Source organism: Nuphar pumila, chromosome 6 (assembly GCF_984573655.1).
Source record: "Nuphar pumila chromosome 6, dmNupPumi1.hap1.1, whole genome shotgun sequence".
NCBI classification, from domain to species: Eukaryota; Viridiplantae; Streptophyta; class Magnoliopsida; order Nymphaeales; family Nymphaeaceae; genus Nuphar; species Nuphar pumila.
Genome location: NC_143254.1, coordinates 51,522,755 through 51,539,255, shown reverse-complemented (window position 1 = coordinate 51,539,255; position 16,501 = coordinate 51,522,755). Strand labels below are relative to the sequence as shown.

At 39.2% G+C, this 16,501-nt stretch overlaps 1 protein-coding gene across 1 annotated transcript; it reads left to right on the top strand.

Annotated features, from left to right (window-relative positions):
• The first annotated feature begins 13,547 nt into the window (after positions 1-13,547).
• Positions 13,548-16,019, top strand: LOC149834831 (uncharacterized). The gene is made up of 2 exons (XM_090011575.1): positions 13,548-13,815; positions 14,171-16,019. The coding sequence occupies exon 2, from the start codon at positions 14,366-14,368 to the stop codon at positions 15,545-15,547; it is 1,182 nt and encodes a 393-aa protein (XP_089867701.1). The 5' UTR covers positions 13,548-13,815; positions 14,171-14,365; the 3' UTR covers positions 15,548-16,019.
• The last annotated feature ends 482 nt before the right edge of the window (positions 16,020-16,501 follow it).

Sequence of the window (16,501 nt, the reverse complement as noted above, 5' to 3'; positions counted from 1 at the left end):
AATTCTTCTATGCTTGTGCTTCTGTGTCACTCAATCACTTCTGCTCCACTCTGTGTGATCTTGTGCCTTGGTTGAGAAAAGAGATTGACCTCCTTGCTTGCTGCCACCGGGCTGAGTGTCTTAACCGGAAAAAAGGAATGGGAAAGATGAGAGAAAGAGGGAGAAGGAAAGGAAGAGGAGGAAGAGGTGGAGAGGAAGGGGAAGAAGAGAGGGCAAACATGCAATTCGTGAAAAGGCCCTTTCTCACACCCTACGTATGGGATTTAAAGAAAAAAAATTGTTTCCTGAGAGTCCTATTCTTTTCTGAAAATTTCATTTAAAACCTCTCATACAAAAAGTTATTTACAAAACACCTCATTTTGACTATGTTTTAAAAAAAATCTAAACTAACTCTATTTTAACTCTAATTTTTTATTATTTTTAAAAACTAACACTACTACATCAATGACAATCACTAAAATATACACTAAATTGCAAAATAAAACTATTTTTCAAGCATTTTCTATTTTTAATCATTTTAGCACATTTACTCGAAACTAGCATAAAATTGGGTTTTTAATACATTTTCTCATAAAATCATGCATATTTTAATACAAAATAAACCCTAAAATATTCATGATCATCCACTACGACGGACACACCTATAGGTGTTTCTATCAAGTAAGAAACATGCAATCGTGAAGGTGCAACTCGTAATCGTTTCTCAAAGATTGAGATGATCAAACTATGTATAGCTCTAGAGTCAAACAACACATGTGCTAGAATACCAAAAATAGGGAGTGTACCTTTAACCACCTCAGGGTTGGCAAGGGCTTCTTGAAGAACAGTCGCGTAAGCGCGACTTGCTACAACAAGCTTTTGCTTTAGGGTTGCACTTTTTCTTCGATCAGGCCGTGGGTAGTCGTTGGCATAGTGACCCATCTGCTGGCAGTTGAAGCACTTGATGTTCCTTAGGTTGTACCTGCTTTCATGTCTCTAAAGACCACAAGTCATACACAAATTGTCCGAATGGGCTAACTTCTGAATTTTCTGCCTCTTAGCTTGTTGGCCTCTCAAATTCTTGACTTGCTTACCCTGGGTCTGACCAGGGGTCTGACTTCCATAGTGCCTCTTATTCTCTTACTGGAACTTCCCTTTATACTAGAACTTCCTTCGAAAGGACTCTGGCACATCACTGCCATTGTGCTTTGCCTTCTATTCAATCCTGGGTTTTTCCTTCTCTTGGGGCTTCTCCTTCATCCTTAACTCTCAAAATTCATACCTCAAAGTGTATTCTATGAGCCAACTATATTTTTTTATTTGTTGTGGCCCTACCAATCTCAGAATTTCAGGTCTCAAGTCCCTTTTAAGCGTTTGCACTTCTCTTTTTCATTCGCCTCGAAGGACTTGACGAAACGAGAAAGAGAGTTAAATCGGGTTGTGTACTGGGCTACAGTCATATCCCCTTACTTCAGCTTCTTGAATTCTTCCTCCTCTACCCTCTAATACTTCAGAAAGAATTGTCTGTAAAACCTCCTCACGAAGGTGTCCTGCTCAAAGGTGTCTCGGATGGTCCTCCACCTGTGTTCTGCATCGCTGGTCAAGTTCATCACTGCTATCCATACCATCTGATCATTTGAATACTGAATATCATGTAAAACTTTTTGCACTTGCATGAGCCAATTTTCTACTGCGATGCCATCAGGAGTATCGTAAAAAAGTGGAGGCTGCATATTCTTGAACCTTTCAGCCCAAGATGTGATGACAGAAATGATCATAAGGGGTTTACCTTGTTCAGCTTGGGTGGTTTGCAAAAGCTTGTATATGATGCAATTCATAGTATACTCAAGAGGTATCTTCGTGCCTTTTCTTGTTAAGCTTCCCATCAGCGATCTTTATGAGATCTCGATACTTTTTTCTCCACCATCACATGGAACATGCCTCTCAGGGGTACAAAAAGATGAAGGCACTCTATGAATTGGTGCACCTCTCGAGGTGTAGAATGATGAAGGCACCCTCCGAGATGGTCTGCCAAAGCGCTCTCTATCACCAATCACTGCATCGAGCTGCCCTATCTCCCGTTTGGTAGCTATAATATCTTTAGATAGATAAGATGTTCTCCTATGAATAACCATGTGTGTTGCATTGAAATAATCACGTAATTGATTTATTATTATTTAAGTCAGTTATACTCACATAAAATTTTATCACATGCATGCAATTTTGTTACTCATTTAGTCAAAATCATTTTATTTTATTAATGATCCCAGTACACATAAAATAAATAATACTAGATAAGTAAGAAGGAAACAAAATAAAACAAGAGATAACTGAACTAAACCTAATAAAACTAAGCATTCCTAGATGTGACATCACTCCTCACTTCATCTAAAACTTGTTTATCTCCTTGAACTTTTTCGCGTCTGCTGAGGGTGAAGTATACGAAAAGCATTCAAGTTGTATGGGGGCGAAACAAGAGTATAAGTAGGTGATGCAGGATCAACAAGAGTATAAGTAGGGAGCATATTATATCATATCACGACTAACATGTGTATGCAATCATCTTATTGCAATAATTTCATGCATGATCATTTTATGCATATCATGTTTACACTCAAGAGTTATTCTTTTAGTCATGCTAATACACAATATCAATATGCAATGAAAAATGATTTATTCACCACTAAGATTACTTATAATATCTCTTACCTTGAATATGAATGCTGGGCTCTGGTCGCAATCGAGTCTCAAGAGGCTCTAACAATAGGTTCTGATTATCACATAAGCATATTCGTATTAATACATATAACTTTTTATATTTTGATAAAATTATTAAAATACCCCTCTCAAGTTGACTCGTCAGACATTAATTTTTGTGCCCCTAATTTGACCAGAACCAGATGACACAGAGATTCTCCTCTATGATACAAGTCCAACACACCAAACCTCACTCAATACTGAGTTCAGAGTGCAAAGATAAGCATATTTTACTTAATCGGATCTTGGTTATATACAAGGGTAATTTGGTTATTTTGACTTTTATGATTTGACCTGACTCATCATAGTTCAAAATAGATTTGGTCTGAGCTTAAAGCACTAGGTTTACTGAACCTAGTCTCTGGGTTTGGTTCAAAAAAACTCAAATGGATTCTCAAAATTCAAAATTAATTACAAACTATATCCAAATCTATTTCTGATATGGATCCAAAACTGTTAGACTGAATCCAGACCGGTTTTGATATAGATCCAAAATTGATCCATTCAGTTGAATTTAAAACTAGTTTTGATCTGGATCCAACACTTATCCGAACTAGATCTAATTTTGTTCTGGATCTAAATCAGCTAAACAAGATCCAGACCTAGATTTGTCTAGATCCAGTTCAATTTTGATCGATCCAGACTGATTGGATCGAACTGGATCCAGATTTGGTCTAGTCCATATCAGACCAGATTCAAACTGAAAACTGAGACCCAGTCAGACCCGACTCAGTCTAGTTCACACCCAGACCGATTTGGATCAGTTTGGTCTGAACCAATTCGATTTGAACCGGTTCGACTCAGTACCATTTGTTTTTTACTTACTAGGTTCAGTCTAGGTGCGACCCAGATCGAACCACAGTTCAGTCTGACTGAGTTGGTCCAAACCGATTTGGTCTGAACCGGTTCAACCTAGTACCAAATATTTTTTTTTCTACTTACTTACCTGGTTCAGTCTAGGTGTGACTCAGACCGCATGGTTCAGTTTGGGTCATACCCAAACCCACTCAACCTTAATACAAAGAGTGAAAGGGGGGTCGACATCCACAATCGACCCTCACCTTCCTCTTTGTTGCAGAGGGGCTGGCAGTCGAAGCCATCCCTCTCTCTTGCAGAGGGGCTCGCCTCTCTCTCTCGACAACCTTGTCGGGGTTTTCTCCCTTTTTTCCCCTGCAACTCGCTGACAGCCATGGCTGCAGGCCCTCTGATCTCCAAAAAAAAAACAGAAAAGAAAGGAAGAGTGGGGTACCTGGCGTTGCTAGCCGAAATTCCGGTAATCCCCCCTTCCTATTGATCCATGTTTCTCTTTTTTTTTCTTCATGCCTCTCTTTCTCTATCGTTGTTCTTGCTTGATCGATGGATGAAGATGTACCATGAGGACTTTTTACAACCGTCACAGTGGGTGAGGATAAACCACACTCCCGCCCATCGATCATGGAGGGTGAAGTTTACCCTCATTCTCCCTCCCCCATGCAATAAGGGGGAAGACGGTCTCCGAATTTGCGGGAACCGTCTACCCGAGTTTGGATGGTTTTACATGAGAGCGCCAATTTGCTTTCAGAAAAGTGATTTGGCACCCCTCATCGTCATGAGGTCTTTATGGGATAAAGCAATGAACGGTGAAGATGTCAAGTCACTTTCTTAAAGTGACTAGACAGATCACCTAATCTGCTCTCCACTCTGAGTTCAACCACATCAACTTTGGATCAAATTTAGCTCCAACTTAGACACACTTGATTAGGGAATGTGGTCTCAAGAGCTGGAGCACAAAGTATCCTGTGAGGTGAGAGTTCATCTATAATGATCGACAAGGGCGTAGCTAGGGGGGGCAGGACTGGGCTGTAGCCCAGTCCTGCCTCCGGAAACAGTTAATTTTTTTTATTTTTTTTTTAAAAGCCCAGTCCTAGCCCAGCCCTGACTGCAGCAAATAGTTTGATTTGTCCATATGAAATGGATTTTTATTAATAATTGTAGCCATTTTTTATTTTATCTCAAAAAAATTTTTTTGGGGGCGCTGCCCCCGAACCCCCGACTATCGCACAAATAATTTTTTTTCCCTACACCCCTGTTTGCCCCCCCCCCCTCACATGAATCCTAGCTACGCCCCTGATGACCGAGGTCAGACCAGCAGCTGCCATGCTTGGGTGGTTCCAGTTTGGTCCATTTCTAATCAAAATTATTGAGAACAGATCCAAGAAAAACAAGTATCTCATCAGATCCAGTGATATGGACCCTCTCAGATACCACCATGACAATATTGGACTTTTAACTTTTCTTGTCATCCCTTAGTCTATTAACATAAGAAGACTTAGCCCCCAACGGTAGGGGCATCAATGGGTCAGGTTTGACCCAGACCCGACCCGTATCAAACCCTATAGGGTCAGGTTTTGGTGATAACTAAGAAGGTATGATTAGAATCCCTGGCGAACTCGAAGGGTCTGATTAATATATGCAGTCGGGTATGGTTTTTCCACTGGATTTGTATTGTGATGGGAATCTGACCTGACACAAACTTGAGTACCCCGGTATGGTTAACGTAAACATTAAAAAAATGAGAAATGATCGCATTGTACGACAAAAATGATGTATTTTTCAAAATGCCCTATAGTTTTAGAAATCTGCCTGATGTTTAAGTTTTACAAATTTTTTTTATTTAAAAGGACATTTTTACCTTTCATACAAAACAATTTTTTCTTAAATATGCAAATATGTAAATTTTCTTTCAAATATGTGAATATCTTAATCTTCTGCTAAATATGTAATTTTCTCTATAGTTTTGTGTGATATATAGCTATGCCTTTCAGATCTCATGACCTCTCTAAAAAAACTGTATTTGTATGAAGTTTCTACGGATATCTCAAATTTTACACAAACTATATCAGTATGTTCTCTGGGTTTCATAAACTCTCACAAAAGATAGATTGACACATTTTTTTCGTACCTAGTAAAATCTGCATAACCAAATATGTGAACTTGTGCATGAAATAAAAATAACTTGCAAGATTTACATAAAAATAATATGTTCATATAATAATTGAGTGAAATATTTGTGGTGTTAAGACAAGTTTCAGTTACAAGAAGTTTGCAAGTTTGGTCATGGGAGGAGCACTGAGAAATCCAAAAAAAAAAAAAAGTGTGAATCTACCTTTTTAGTAAAAGTTTGTGATTACCCAAAGAGGGTACTGATATACAGCTCCAACTTAAAGAAGTTTGCTCTTGTAAAGGGGTAAAAAGTTCTTTTTAAAACAAAAAATTGGTGAACTTGGACATAGGACGCATTTCAAAAATTGTATTGATTTTGAGAAACATGTCATTTTTACTGTACACTACAGTCATTTCTAAAAAAAAAAAGTGTCAACTCGAATATTATTTATGAGATATCTGACATGGCTTACCTTAACCCAAATATTTTATATGTATTTTTAGTGAAATACACTCTTCAAATTATATGAAGCTGAGTTTGAGATTTTTTTTTTTAAACCAACAAAACCTAAAATGAAATAGGAATCCAGCAACTAGTTATTTGGGCAGGTAGTGTCACACCTTGATGGGCTAGACCCGATCTGTTGACAGCCCTAATTATGGAGCAGCACTGTGGCCAGTCTATTTTCTCGGGGTTTACCACTATTGGGTGAGAGGCCAATTAGGGCGGGGTAAATTTCATTATTAAAAAATGGGAAGATATATAAATAAGAAAAACATAAGGAAACTGTGACAAACAATAGGGGATATGGACTTGACAATTCCTACAACCAACTTGTTAAAACATCACCGTGTCGTACTCCCTTTCCAAAGATTAAAGATGTAAACGGTTCAGATTTGGATTAGATGATATAAGACAAAATCCCAACCATTGACATCACTACCAAAGATCAGCAAAAACTCAAGGCCATGTTTGGTTCAGAGTTCATGGGGTTAGATCCAAATTCAGTTGACAAAAAAAATCATTGCTGGATTCGACTCAGATTAGCTTTTACATGTAATTAGGTTTGGTTATTACCCGAATTCAGAATCAGCCATAGAACTGTAAATCAGATCCGAATTTGGTTAGGAATAGTGCATATGGATTTGGGTTCAGTCAGATCACTTATCCAAATCTGAACCGTTGTGTTTATAGGGGTGCAGGTGAGTCGGATCTTTATCCGATTCTGCCATGACCAAAGAAATTTGGAGGGATACAACCGTAAAAATACCTTTTATAAATGGATTGGATTCAGAACAAAGGATTTTTGGGTTCAGTCGGATCTGGGTCAGAATTGGATAAAAAAGTAAGCTCCAAACTGGGTCAGACTCAATTCCAACTCAACCCGTCTTTTATGTTTTATAAGAAAACCAATATAGTTGATTCATTTTTTTGCAGATAGAGTGTCAAAGGGAGTCGTATCATATCTTGGTAAGGAATTCTACCATACCATGTGTTCTGAGTTAGACCCAGATCTAAAACCAGACCTACTCATGAAAACTTGGATCTGATTTGGGTTCAGCCCGATCCGACCTGTTTGCAACGCTACATTGTTTTCATTGAGTTGGAACAAATGTTAGGTCCTCCTGGATCTGCTCAATACTGTTCCAAATAGTATGCGAATGCCAGCAAGATTAATATGGATCGGTTTACATTGATCAAACCGCAAAGGTGAATATCATCCATATTTTCCGTAATTGCACTAATCAATTATTTTGGACTCGCTTAATGCAATAGTTTTTAAAAATACTTTATGATGAAATCATATTGACAAAATGTTTTTTTTTAAGGATATCATCGGCGGCCAAAATCTAGTGAGATTCTGAAATTTTTTATGATTGACATGTTTTTCAGCAAAAAAGAAGAAAAGTGAATTAAAAATAAAACCCAAGGGGTTTGGTGCAGTGGCATGGGACCTAGGGTGTCACCCTTTGCACAAGCTGAATTGTGGCAACTCTTTGGGGACAAGGGGTATAAGCCTATGGAGTTTTACGTTGCCAAGACAGTGCAGAGCAGTGGCGGAGCCAGGGGTGGGCGGCCGCCCACCCTAAAATTTGAAACTGAGTCGACTCATGACTCAAAAAACCGAATCGAATCGGGACTCGTGAAACCGAGTCGACCGGAACCCGGGCTCTCGATGAGTCTAGAGCCTGCCAAAAGGGGCGAGGGGTAAAACCCTCGCCAGTTTTCCTTTATCGTCCGTGCTCTGCCCCTCCGTTTCGGCGCTCCCCTTCTGTCACAGGCAAGGCGGCAACCCCATTCGCCGGCAACCCCTGTGCTCTGCAGTGCCGCCGGCCTCCCTTTCGGTGAACCCGCGGTGGTGGTGCCCCCCTCCGAGCTTCTCCCTCTCTGCTGCAATCTCCGGCGATGCGAGGCACCTGTGTCGCAGTTAGTCAGACCTTCGCCAATCTCCGACGACCATCGCTAGCAGCCGGCTATCGCACTGTCTCATGTAACCTCCCTAGTCCCTACCCCCTCTCTCTTGCTTTTCTTGTCGATCGGCAAACGCGATAACCTTGTTTGCGGTTTCTAAGAAACCGAAGCCTTCGGTTTCTCAGAAACTACAAAGCATCAGACGACCCATGTCGCCGACCGAAAGACCTGCCGACGACGACTGCCAACACGACGCCCAGCCATGCCCACCCCTGGCTCTGCCACTGGGTGAAACGTCCCAACATCCCAGCTGAAATGCGTATTTTCAGTGGGTTATTTTGTTTGCATTTAGCTGTTAATCTTCCTATCTACTTGACGCTATTCAATTCAATTTGAATACCGTTTGTCGGGCAGTTAGCTATTCCTATTTATCCGTGTTAACCAACTCCAACTGTTATATGTAGTTTTTGAATTAAATCTAATTTCTATTTTTGCTTGCTTGAATTGTTAGTAATTTGGTTTGGATAGGGTTTGTGTTTCACTATTTTTTTCGTCTTGGATTTTAAGCCAAAAGCGCTGTTAGTAGTATGGGTGTGGGACACACACCAAGTGTTTGGTGAAATGGCTCACTGACTCAGCTGAACCAGTTTGGTTCAGATTTTTTGACCACCCATTGTCTTTTTAAGGGTCGAGTTCCTACAGTGTTCGCACATTTTAAACAGCGTTTAGGCATCTTTTAGGAGATAGTTTGCTGAATTGTTTTGTTCCATAAATCAGTACTTAAACCAGTCCCTAGTCATGTTAAATAGTTTGAGAATTTCATACATTTAATTCCACTATCATTGCTACTTGTGCATACTCTTACAGGATCGTCCTTCCAGACCATAGCATTGTCCCCGAGATCCGAAGTCTGCTCACCCAACGAAAAACTTTTGGCTCCGCCACTGGTGCAGAGCCAACATAGTTAGGTCTTTGAACCTGTGGGTGATTTCTTCTTGTAAATGTTAAAAAAAAATAAAAAAAGAAAAATAAAACAATAAATTTAAAAATAAAAAAATCAATTTTTAGCAATATTTATGAAAAACGACCAGGTATTTTTTTGTGAATTTTCAAAATATCATCGATATTTATCACACTAAATGAAATCCAACATAGTCAGCAAAATAGGAGTGGTCATAACCAAATATTCTGCAATTTAGAAACAAATATGGAGAAAAGCCAAACGGTTAGTTATCCAAAAACAAATATTTTAGGGGTATGATTCATCTTCAATTCTTCATCCATAGCCTGGGCTATTCGAACTTGGCTCGGTTCAAAATGCCTATGTCCAAGCTCGACTCGAGAATGACATTGTCTAGACTTGACTCGAGACCAAAAAAGTTGCATATTATAAAAAAAATAGGTGGGATTTGATCCACAATTTCTCCCAATGTTTCATAAGTGACCCACCACTAAGACTGATCATGTACTTTGTTTATTATAATAAAAAATAATATACACATACTAACAATCCTCTAGATTAACATTGTTGATAAAAATATTTGAACATTGAGAAGACGTGGCTTACCCGAATTACACACAATTTATTTTTTTTTATCGTTTGCAAGCTCTGATCGTCCTTTGCTCGAAGGAAAGGTAAAGTCAAATCAGGTTTTTGATCTCCATAACTCGAATCACGCAACCGCGGATTCAAGTATGCAAACAAATACAAAACATGTATAAGCACCCAATCAAAAGATTATATGAAATTGAAATAAATAGATTAGGGATATGAAAAATATATACATTTTTCATCCTCAAGAGTCCGTTTTATTGTTCAAGCTTCCATTTATCTGTTAGCATCTTCATCTAGGCATGAGTGTTCTTTAATGGCATAAGGACAACATGCTAATTAACAAGACTTGAGTATGCGTGTTGTTGTAAGGCCATCACTTAGCTATCTAATTTTTTAGATCTTTTGATAATTTTCACATGATCAAGGTATAGGGGGTAAACTTCTATTTATAGAGTTAAGAACATATATGGATCAATGATTTTTCTGTGTCTAAATCTAATCTAAATGAATCTAGGTCTAGTTTGGATTAGGATAAAGCTAATTCAAGGGAGTCATCCAAAAATAGTCCTTCCCCCTTAGAAGACATGCAAGCCGTTAGGATGAGATAAGGATAAGCCACAGTGAAAGGACTCTGTCGTTTTCCAGCAGACGACACTCTATTTTACCATCTCATTACGACGAGAAAAGTAAAAGACAAAATCCAAACTCATCACCTTTTGAGGAAAAGATTAATGTCCTACCCATTATGAAAATAATGATATATATATATATATATAGTTATTCAAGCCTTATCTAGCTCGGTAGGTTGTCCAAGCCTCAAATCCATGTACATGCTGGACTCATTTAAAGCACAGACGATCGAGCTTAGCCAAGCTGAGCTCCAGCTGGCTCAATCTCTACTTAATGGCATATTTGAGTAGGGAATAAGGAATCTAGTCATGCCTTTATAATCTTATATGTACGTTTGGTGGCTACGGCAGAGCAGACAGTTTATTCTTCTTCTTTTTTTTATAATTTATAAGCTGCAGAGTGATGGCATCAAGGTGCATATTACTTTTAAGATTAAAAATCTGCCAGGAACTCCCTTGGAATACTGGTATCTTCTCGTCAGTGCAATCTTTTTTTTATGTCGACATAATTTGTCTGTCACACAATCTTTAATTAAATATTGATCTCTATTAGATACCTTTATCTTATTTTTTTGCCAGTGAGATTACCCTATAGGTCTTTAGTATTATCACATTCTTCACTAAATCTAGTATTTGCATATCTGTGCATCCTTATTTTATGAAAAATATTTTGGAAAATAGATTTTGAAATCGATATTTCGGATAAAGATTTGTGATAAATATGGATTTTGTTCTTCCAGAATACAAGTCTTTCCTCCTCTGGTAAGCAAGGATTAGCCGATTCAGGGGTGCAACTTTTTGTCTTTTAGTTCTTTGCGTATGATGTAACTTACCTTGACTTGGTATCCTAAAAAATGAAAGTGGCATTGATAGTGCGGGGCATCACCAATACTCGAAAAAGATAAAAATGCAAAAGGTAAAAATAAATGCACTCAATAAAATACATAAATAAAAATAAATAAAAAAACTTACCATGAGTTTAAGTAGCCCTCCTAATGACTTCTATGGCATGACAAATCTGATAGAGCTTCCTCAAGATTAAAACTTTGAAGGATCGGGTGGAGCAGTGGATCTACAACTAAGCGGATGAAGCTAGTACTTTGTTTCACGCGAGAGTCACCTTTGACAAAAGAGGAGATAAGCACCTTGTCGCATGGGATTGCACAAAACAATAGGTGATTCTTGAATAGCAAGACTAATTTTGAAAAAAGAGATAGACATGAAGGACAATATTTCTTTAAAAAGATATTTCAAAAAGCCATTTTATCGCAAATGATGATAATAACTTAGAAAAGTCATGAGGCAATAAACAAGGAATGCCCTTGCCATTTGCCATGGGTGTTCGCTCCATCAATTCGTGTGATAACCTATGGACTTAATGTTCAACTATCTATTATCTTATTAAGATAAGACTTAGTAGGCTTTTTATTAGGTTTTAATTATGTCAGTGGAAAAAACAAGTTAATATCACGTAAGACAGGAAAATTCATGTAAAATGCATAAAAAATATATGAAAATGCATGAGAAAGTGATAGCAAATATCTTCCAAAAAGCTGGGTCTGACGACAATTCATCACATGTTTGATGACAATTTCTCCAATGGGTCGAGAAGTGTCATGTCATCAGGCTTACCTCTGCAAGTGTTGTTTATTTGGAAAAAAATTTAATTTTTGTCAGACTACAAGTTTAAGAGCTTCCAAACACTATTTGACAACAATTCACTCCTTGACAAACATGTCTGACAAATACATTTTTTTGAAAAATTTTCCCTTTTGTTAGGATTATCCGACGATAGTTGGTTGACATGGGATGACAAGATACTAACTACAACTTAGACTTGTCAGTAGGGCGTGTCAATGAGTTGGGTTTGGTTGAGACCCATGTAGAATTATACCAAAGCTTGATTTGAGATGATGATATCAAGTCTGGACATGGGTCTAATCAAACCCACCATAAGAGAATCCATACCCAGATCCTATAAGGTTTACATGGAGGCCTCATCGTTTCTCTCCAGGCATGCGTTTCATTTTAGGGGAATGTTTGAAAGTGAGAAAGATCCAGGAAAAGTGATACCAGATGAAAAATCAGTATGGTTTTTTTAACCCTTCCAAATGAAAGAGACTTTTTCTTTGAGACAGTTTTTCTAATAAGTACACATTTTGATAGGAAACATTTCTCTGGGGCCGAGGTGGAGGAATGTTTCCTATCAAATGAAAATGGTAAAGTTCAGTCCCCCACTACTAATCTCACCACCACTATTCACCATCACCACCACCTCCTCCTCAAGTTCACTGACTGACGCTGCAGCCTGTTGGGCCCAACCCAGCTTGCCGGAGATCACCATCCACACTTGTCGCCCAATTGAAAACCCTATCCTTGCCCTTCTCTAAAATTTTACCAAATCGAAGGTGCAGTCAGAATTTAGCCAGAAAATCCCGCTTTTTGCCGTCTGATCACTTCCCTCACTTTAATATTTTCGTGGTTGTAGATGCCCGAGTTGTGCACGAGGCTACCGCTCCAATCAAACAGAGGTGAGCTGTACAAGACAACAGAAATGCCACCGGAAGGTCCTAACGGAAAGGGACCTAACATATCAACAATATGAATACTTTGAGTAAAGTGAACAAGTACGTTGAAGCTTTATGTTTAATGATACATAACCTCAAATTTATCTTCTTCAAGATGACAAGACACCCATACTATTTGAAACTGAGTCAAACACCCAATTCCAGTGGCAGTCACATAATTGAAGTACTTTTACACATCGTAAAATGATGCGTTCAGCAACTTTTATGATGATTTGTTGCACTTGAAACAAACCCCGGTTAGAGGGTTCATTAAGGAAAAACGATGATTCATTGGCTATACATGCATGACGGATGAAAAAAATGCAAAGCTGCGCAGCCAACCAGACAATTTTTTTTTTCTAAAACATTGTACTACTTAAAGCCCTACCATCATCATTCCCAATTTTTATCTCAGATGTTTGATATTTCTGTAAACAAGATTTGTTTCCATGTACCAACATAAACAAAAAACTGGATGCGTGGGTCCTGCATGATGCCGTGATATCACAATTCACAATCCAATATACCCAACTTCATGCACTAAGTTCAGCAGCGCAGCCCTTGTTCTATTGGCCCCACCAACATACAGCATAACCTAAACAATATGTTAAGCACCATCCATCTTTGAGATGGACGGCAATGTCTAGCTCCAGCACCCTGCTTCTATATTGGATCCAGCATATCTTAGCCTTTGTAAAAAACGTGTGCCATTGACGAGGCCCTAACGGGGTTGACTCGAGAGAGAGAGAGTCCTTTTCTTCTTGTTTTTTTTTTCTCTGCGTCGAAATAATAAATGTCTTAAGCCTTCGATCTTGGGAAATCTCACGACTAAATACTCGTTCTCATGATCCGGTTACGGCCCAGAAGGGCAGAACAAACGAAGGGAGCATAAAAAAAAAAGGCAAGAAAGAGAACAACGAGCGTGATCAAGGGGAAGTAAGCAAATGGAATTGCGGTAGAGAGAGAAAGAGCGGGAGCGCATCATTCTTCATGGTACCCATTTCCCCCCTGCTTTTGATCAACTTTTTTCACCTTTTCTCCGATTGATTTATGCTTCAGTTTGCGGTTGCAATTGCACCCATATTACCTTCGTCTTTCTTTTTCCCTTTTTTGTTAGTTTTCGTTTATATCGTTTGAATAGTAAGAATTCCAGATTCTTCTTACTCAAAGCGACGGCTTCCACACCTCATACGATCATACTAGCGAAACCCCCAATTTGGGTTTTCAGATTTTTCCTGTTTTTTTCTTCAACTTGGAGTTTCAGTGTGCAGTTTTTGCAAATTCTGGGATTTTGTGGTTTAGTTTTATGCCGAGCTAAACCCTAGTCGTTCAACTCTACATTGAACAGGTTCTAGGCTTTTGGTGAATAATTGAGCTCCAATTTAAATCGGACGCAACCCCATTTCAATTTCGAGGTTAAGAATCACAAAGAATCAGTTGGGTGTCTCTATTATGATGAAATCCAATAAACCTTAGTTCTCTTTTCTCTTCTGAGTTCTGTATTTCTGAGCGATCTTCCTTTTGGGGAATTCTGGAAGCAACAATGTCGCCCTCCCGGCCGTCTTCAAGGGTGGACGTCATTGAGCTTAAAGCTCAGTTTGTTGATAAAATTGGGCGGAAGAGGTCGGACCGCTACTTTCATCATCTGAATGGATTGCTTAGCTCACGATTGAGCAAGAAGGAGTTTGATAAGCTCTGCATTGGGGTGATCGGAAGGGAGAACATTGCATTGCACAATCGGTTGATCATATCCATACTTAAGAATGCCTCTGTTGGCGATCTCCCACCTCCACTCTCCAAGGAAGCCACCAGTGAAGGATCCCAGAGCATTGGAGCTGGAGTACCATGTCAAGGGAATCATCTGTTTCATGATCCTGGTCTGCCATGGTGCTCCCGCAAAGTCAGGTCCAAGAATTTGCGCGATTGCAAGGTTAGAGATCGGCCGAGCCCACTAGGTCCCAATGGAAAATCCAACCACTCTGTCCCCCATCAAAGCAACTCTTGTGATGAGCCGACTGCCAGAGCACCCGAAAGTGGGCTAACAGCCATAGTGATGAATTCATATGATTTACATAGTCCAGTGGAGCAGAATTTGGGTGAGATGGCTTCCACTGATAGTAGAACTTTGTTTGAAGTTGCGACTGTAGAAGACGGGGAAGAAGTTGATCAAGAAGAAGCTGTCAGCAGTAGAAGCCCTCTTAGAGCTCATTTGGGCATCCCATTTTGCCCGATGAGCATTGGTGGTGCGCGAATTGATCTAGCTAGTGATGTAAGTGGGAGCTACAGGGAGAGCACAGAGCTGCCTGATGCTGAATCCTTGAGGAAAAGAATGGAATGTACAGCGAAATTCCATGGCCTTGATGAAGTTTCCATGGACTCCGCCAATCTGTTGAACAATGGGCTGGATGTGTTTCTGAAGAGGTTGATCGAGGCTTGCATGGGGATAGCGAGAGCAAGAAGTAGGCATCAGAGAGTAATGACTGTGGTTGATAAACAACGCCATCGAGTTGCATCGGTAAATCCTTTTGTTGGCATGAATGGAGTTTGTGAGGCTGATGCATGGGTTCTTCGTACAGGAAGCTCTGCGGCATACAAGGAGACGACACAAACTTGCACGGTCTCAATGCTAGATTTTGTGGTGGCAATGGAAATGAAACCTCAGCTTCTTGGAGAAGATTGGCCTATACAGCTTGAGAAGATATGCTTACATTCTCTCAGCGAATAATCTTTTTTTTAAGGGATAAGATTGTCATGTACAGCTTGAGAAGAGGATGTGCTTTTAAGGAATAAGGTTCACCTTTGATACTATGCTTTCAATCTAAATATTAAATAACTCTATCTCTTAGGTCATGACTAAGTTGCGGTTTTTCTTCCAACACCAGCAATTCATACATTATACCCACTAGTATATTATACCCACTAGTGGACAGGTTGATTAGTAATTGACGATGAACCAGCAGAGCATCAATGAGAGAGATGATAAAATCCAACGTGAAAACCATGGTTTTGGGCTTCTGATGGAAGGGCTGCAATGCACTTATATCTTAATGCGTGAACTTGGACAAGAGTGAAGGCTCGAGCTTCATCGTCAGGGCAATGTGCTTTAGTTGGGTGCAGCTTTAGTTTGTAAAATGTAACTCCAGTTCAACAATGTTAATTATACCAAGAGATAGTCTGCAATTCATTTTCCTTCTCCTTCATAAGGGAAGGTCCATTTTTTGCTGAAAATGATATGAAAATTTCCTTGTAATGTGTTTTCTTGGGTGCAGCTTCATGGCGGTTTGTGGTTGTCATCAAAGAGGGTAGCCTTCTTTAACAGTGGCAGTCAAGGAACTTCATAACATAGGGAATTTCCTCGATCTATGGCTAGAATCTCACTGATGTAGAACTTTTTAAGTGTTATGACAATAGGATGATCACCGGAGCCTTGAAGAGAACAGAATCTGTCATACAGCGGCAACCAATCAGCTATCATGAATATTTTGAAGATCAGGAATTGATCTGCAGTTTCACATAAAAATTAAATAAAAGGACCTATTCAAGCCTAAGCATCTGTGTAAATTCAATTGAGGGCCTCTTACATATTTCACATCTCAGGCCATCTGAAACATTGATTGGTAGAGAAGAAATCTACATAGAGGCCTGTAGAATTTTGTGTTTAACACCATCAAATTTCGAA

Bases quoted from the DNA above. Each gene is read 5' to 3' on its own strand.
- LOC149834831 (XM_090011575.1), top strand. From the start codon at position 14,366: ATGTCGCCCTCCCGGCCGTCTTCAAGGGTGGACGTCATTGAGCTTAAA.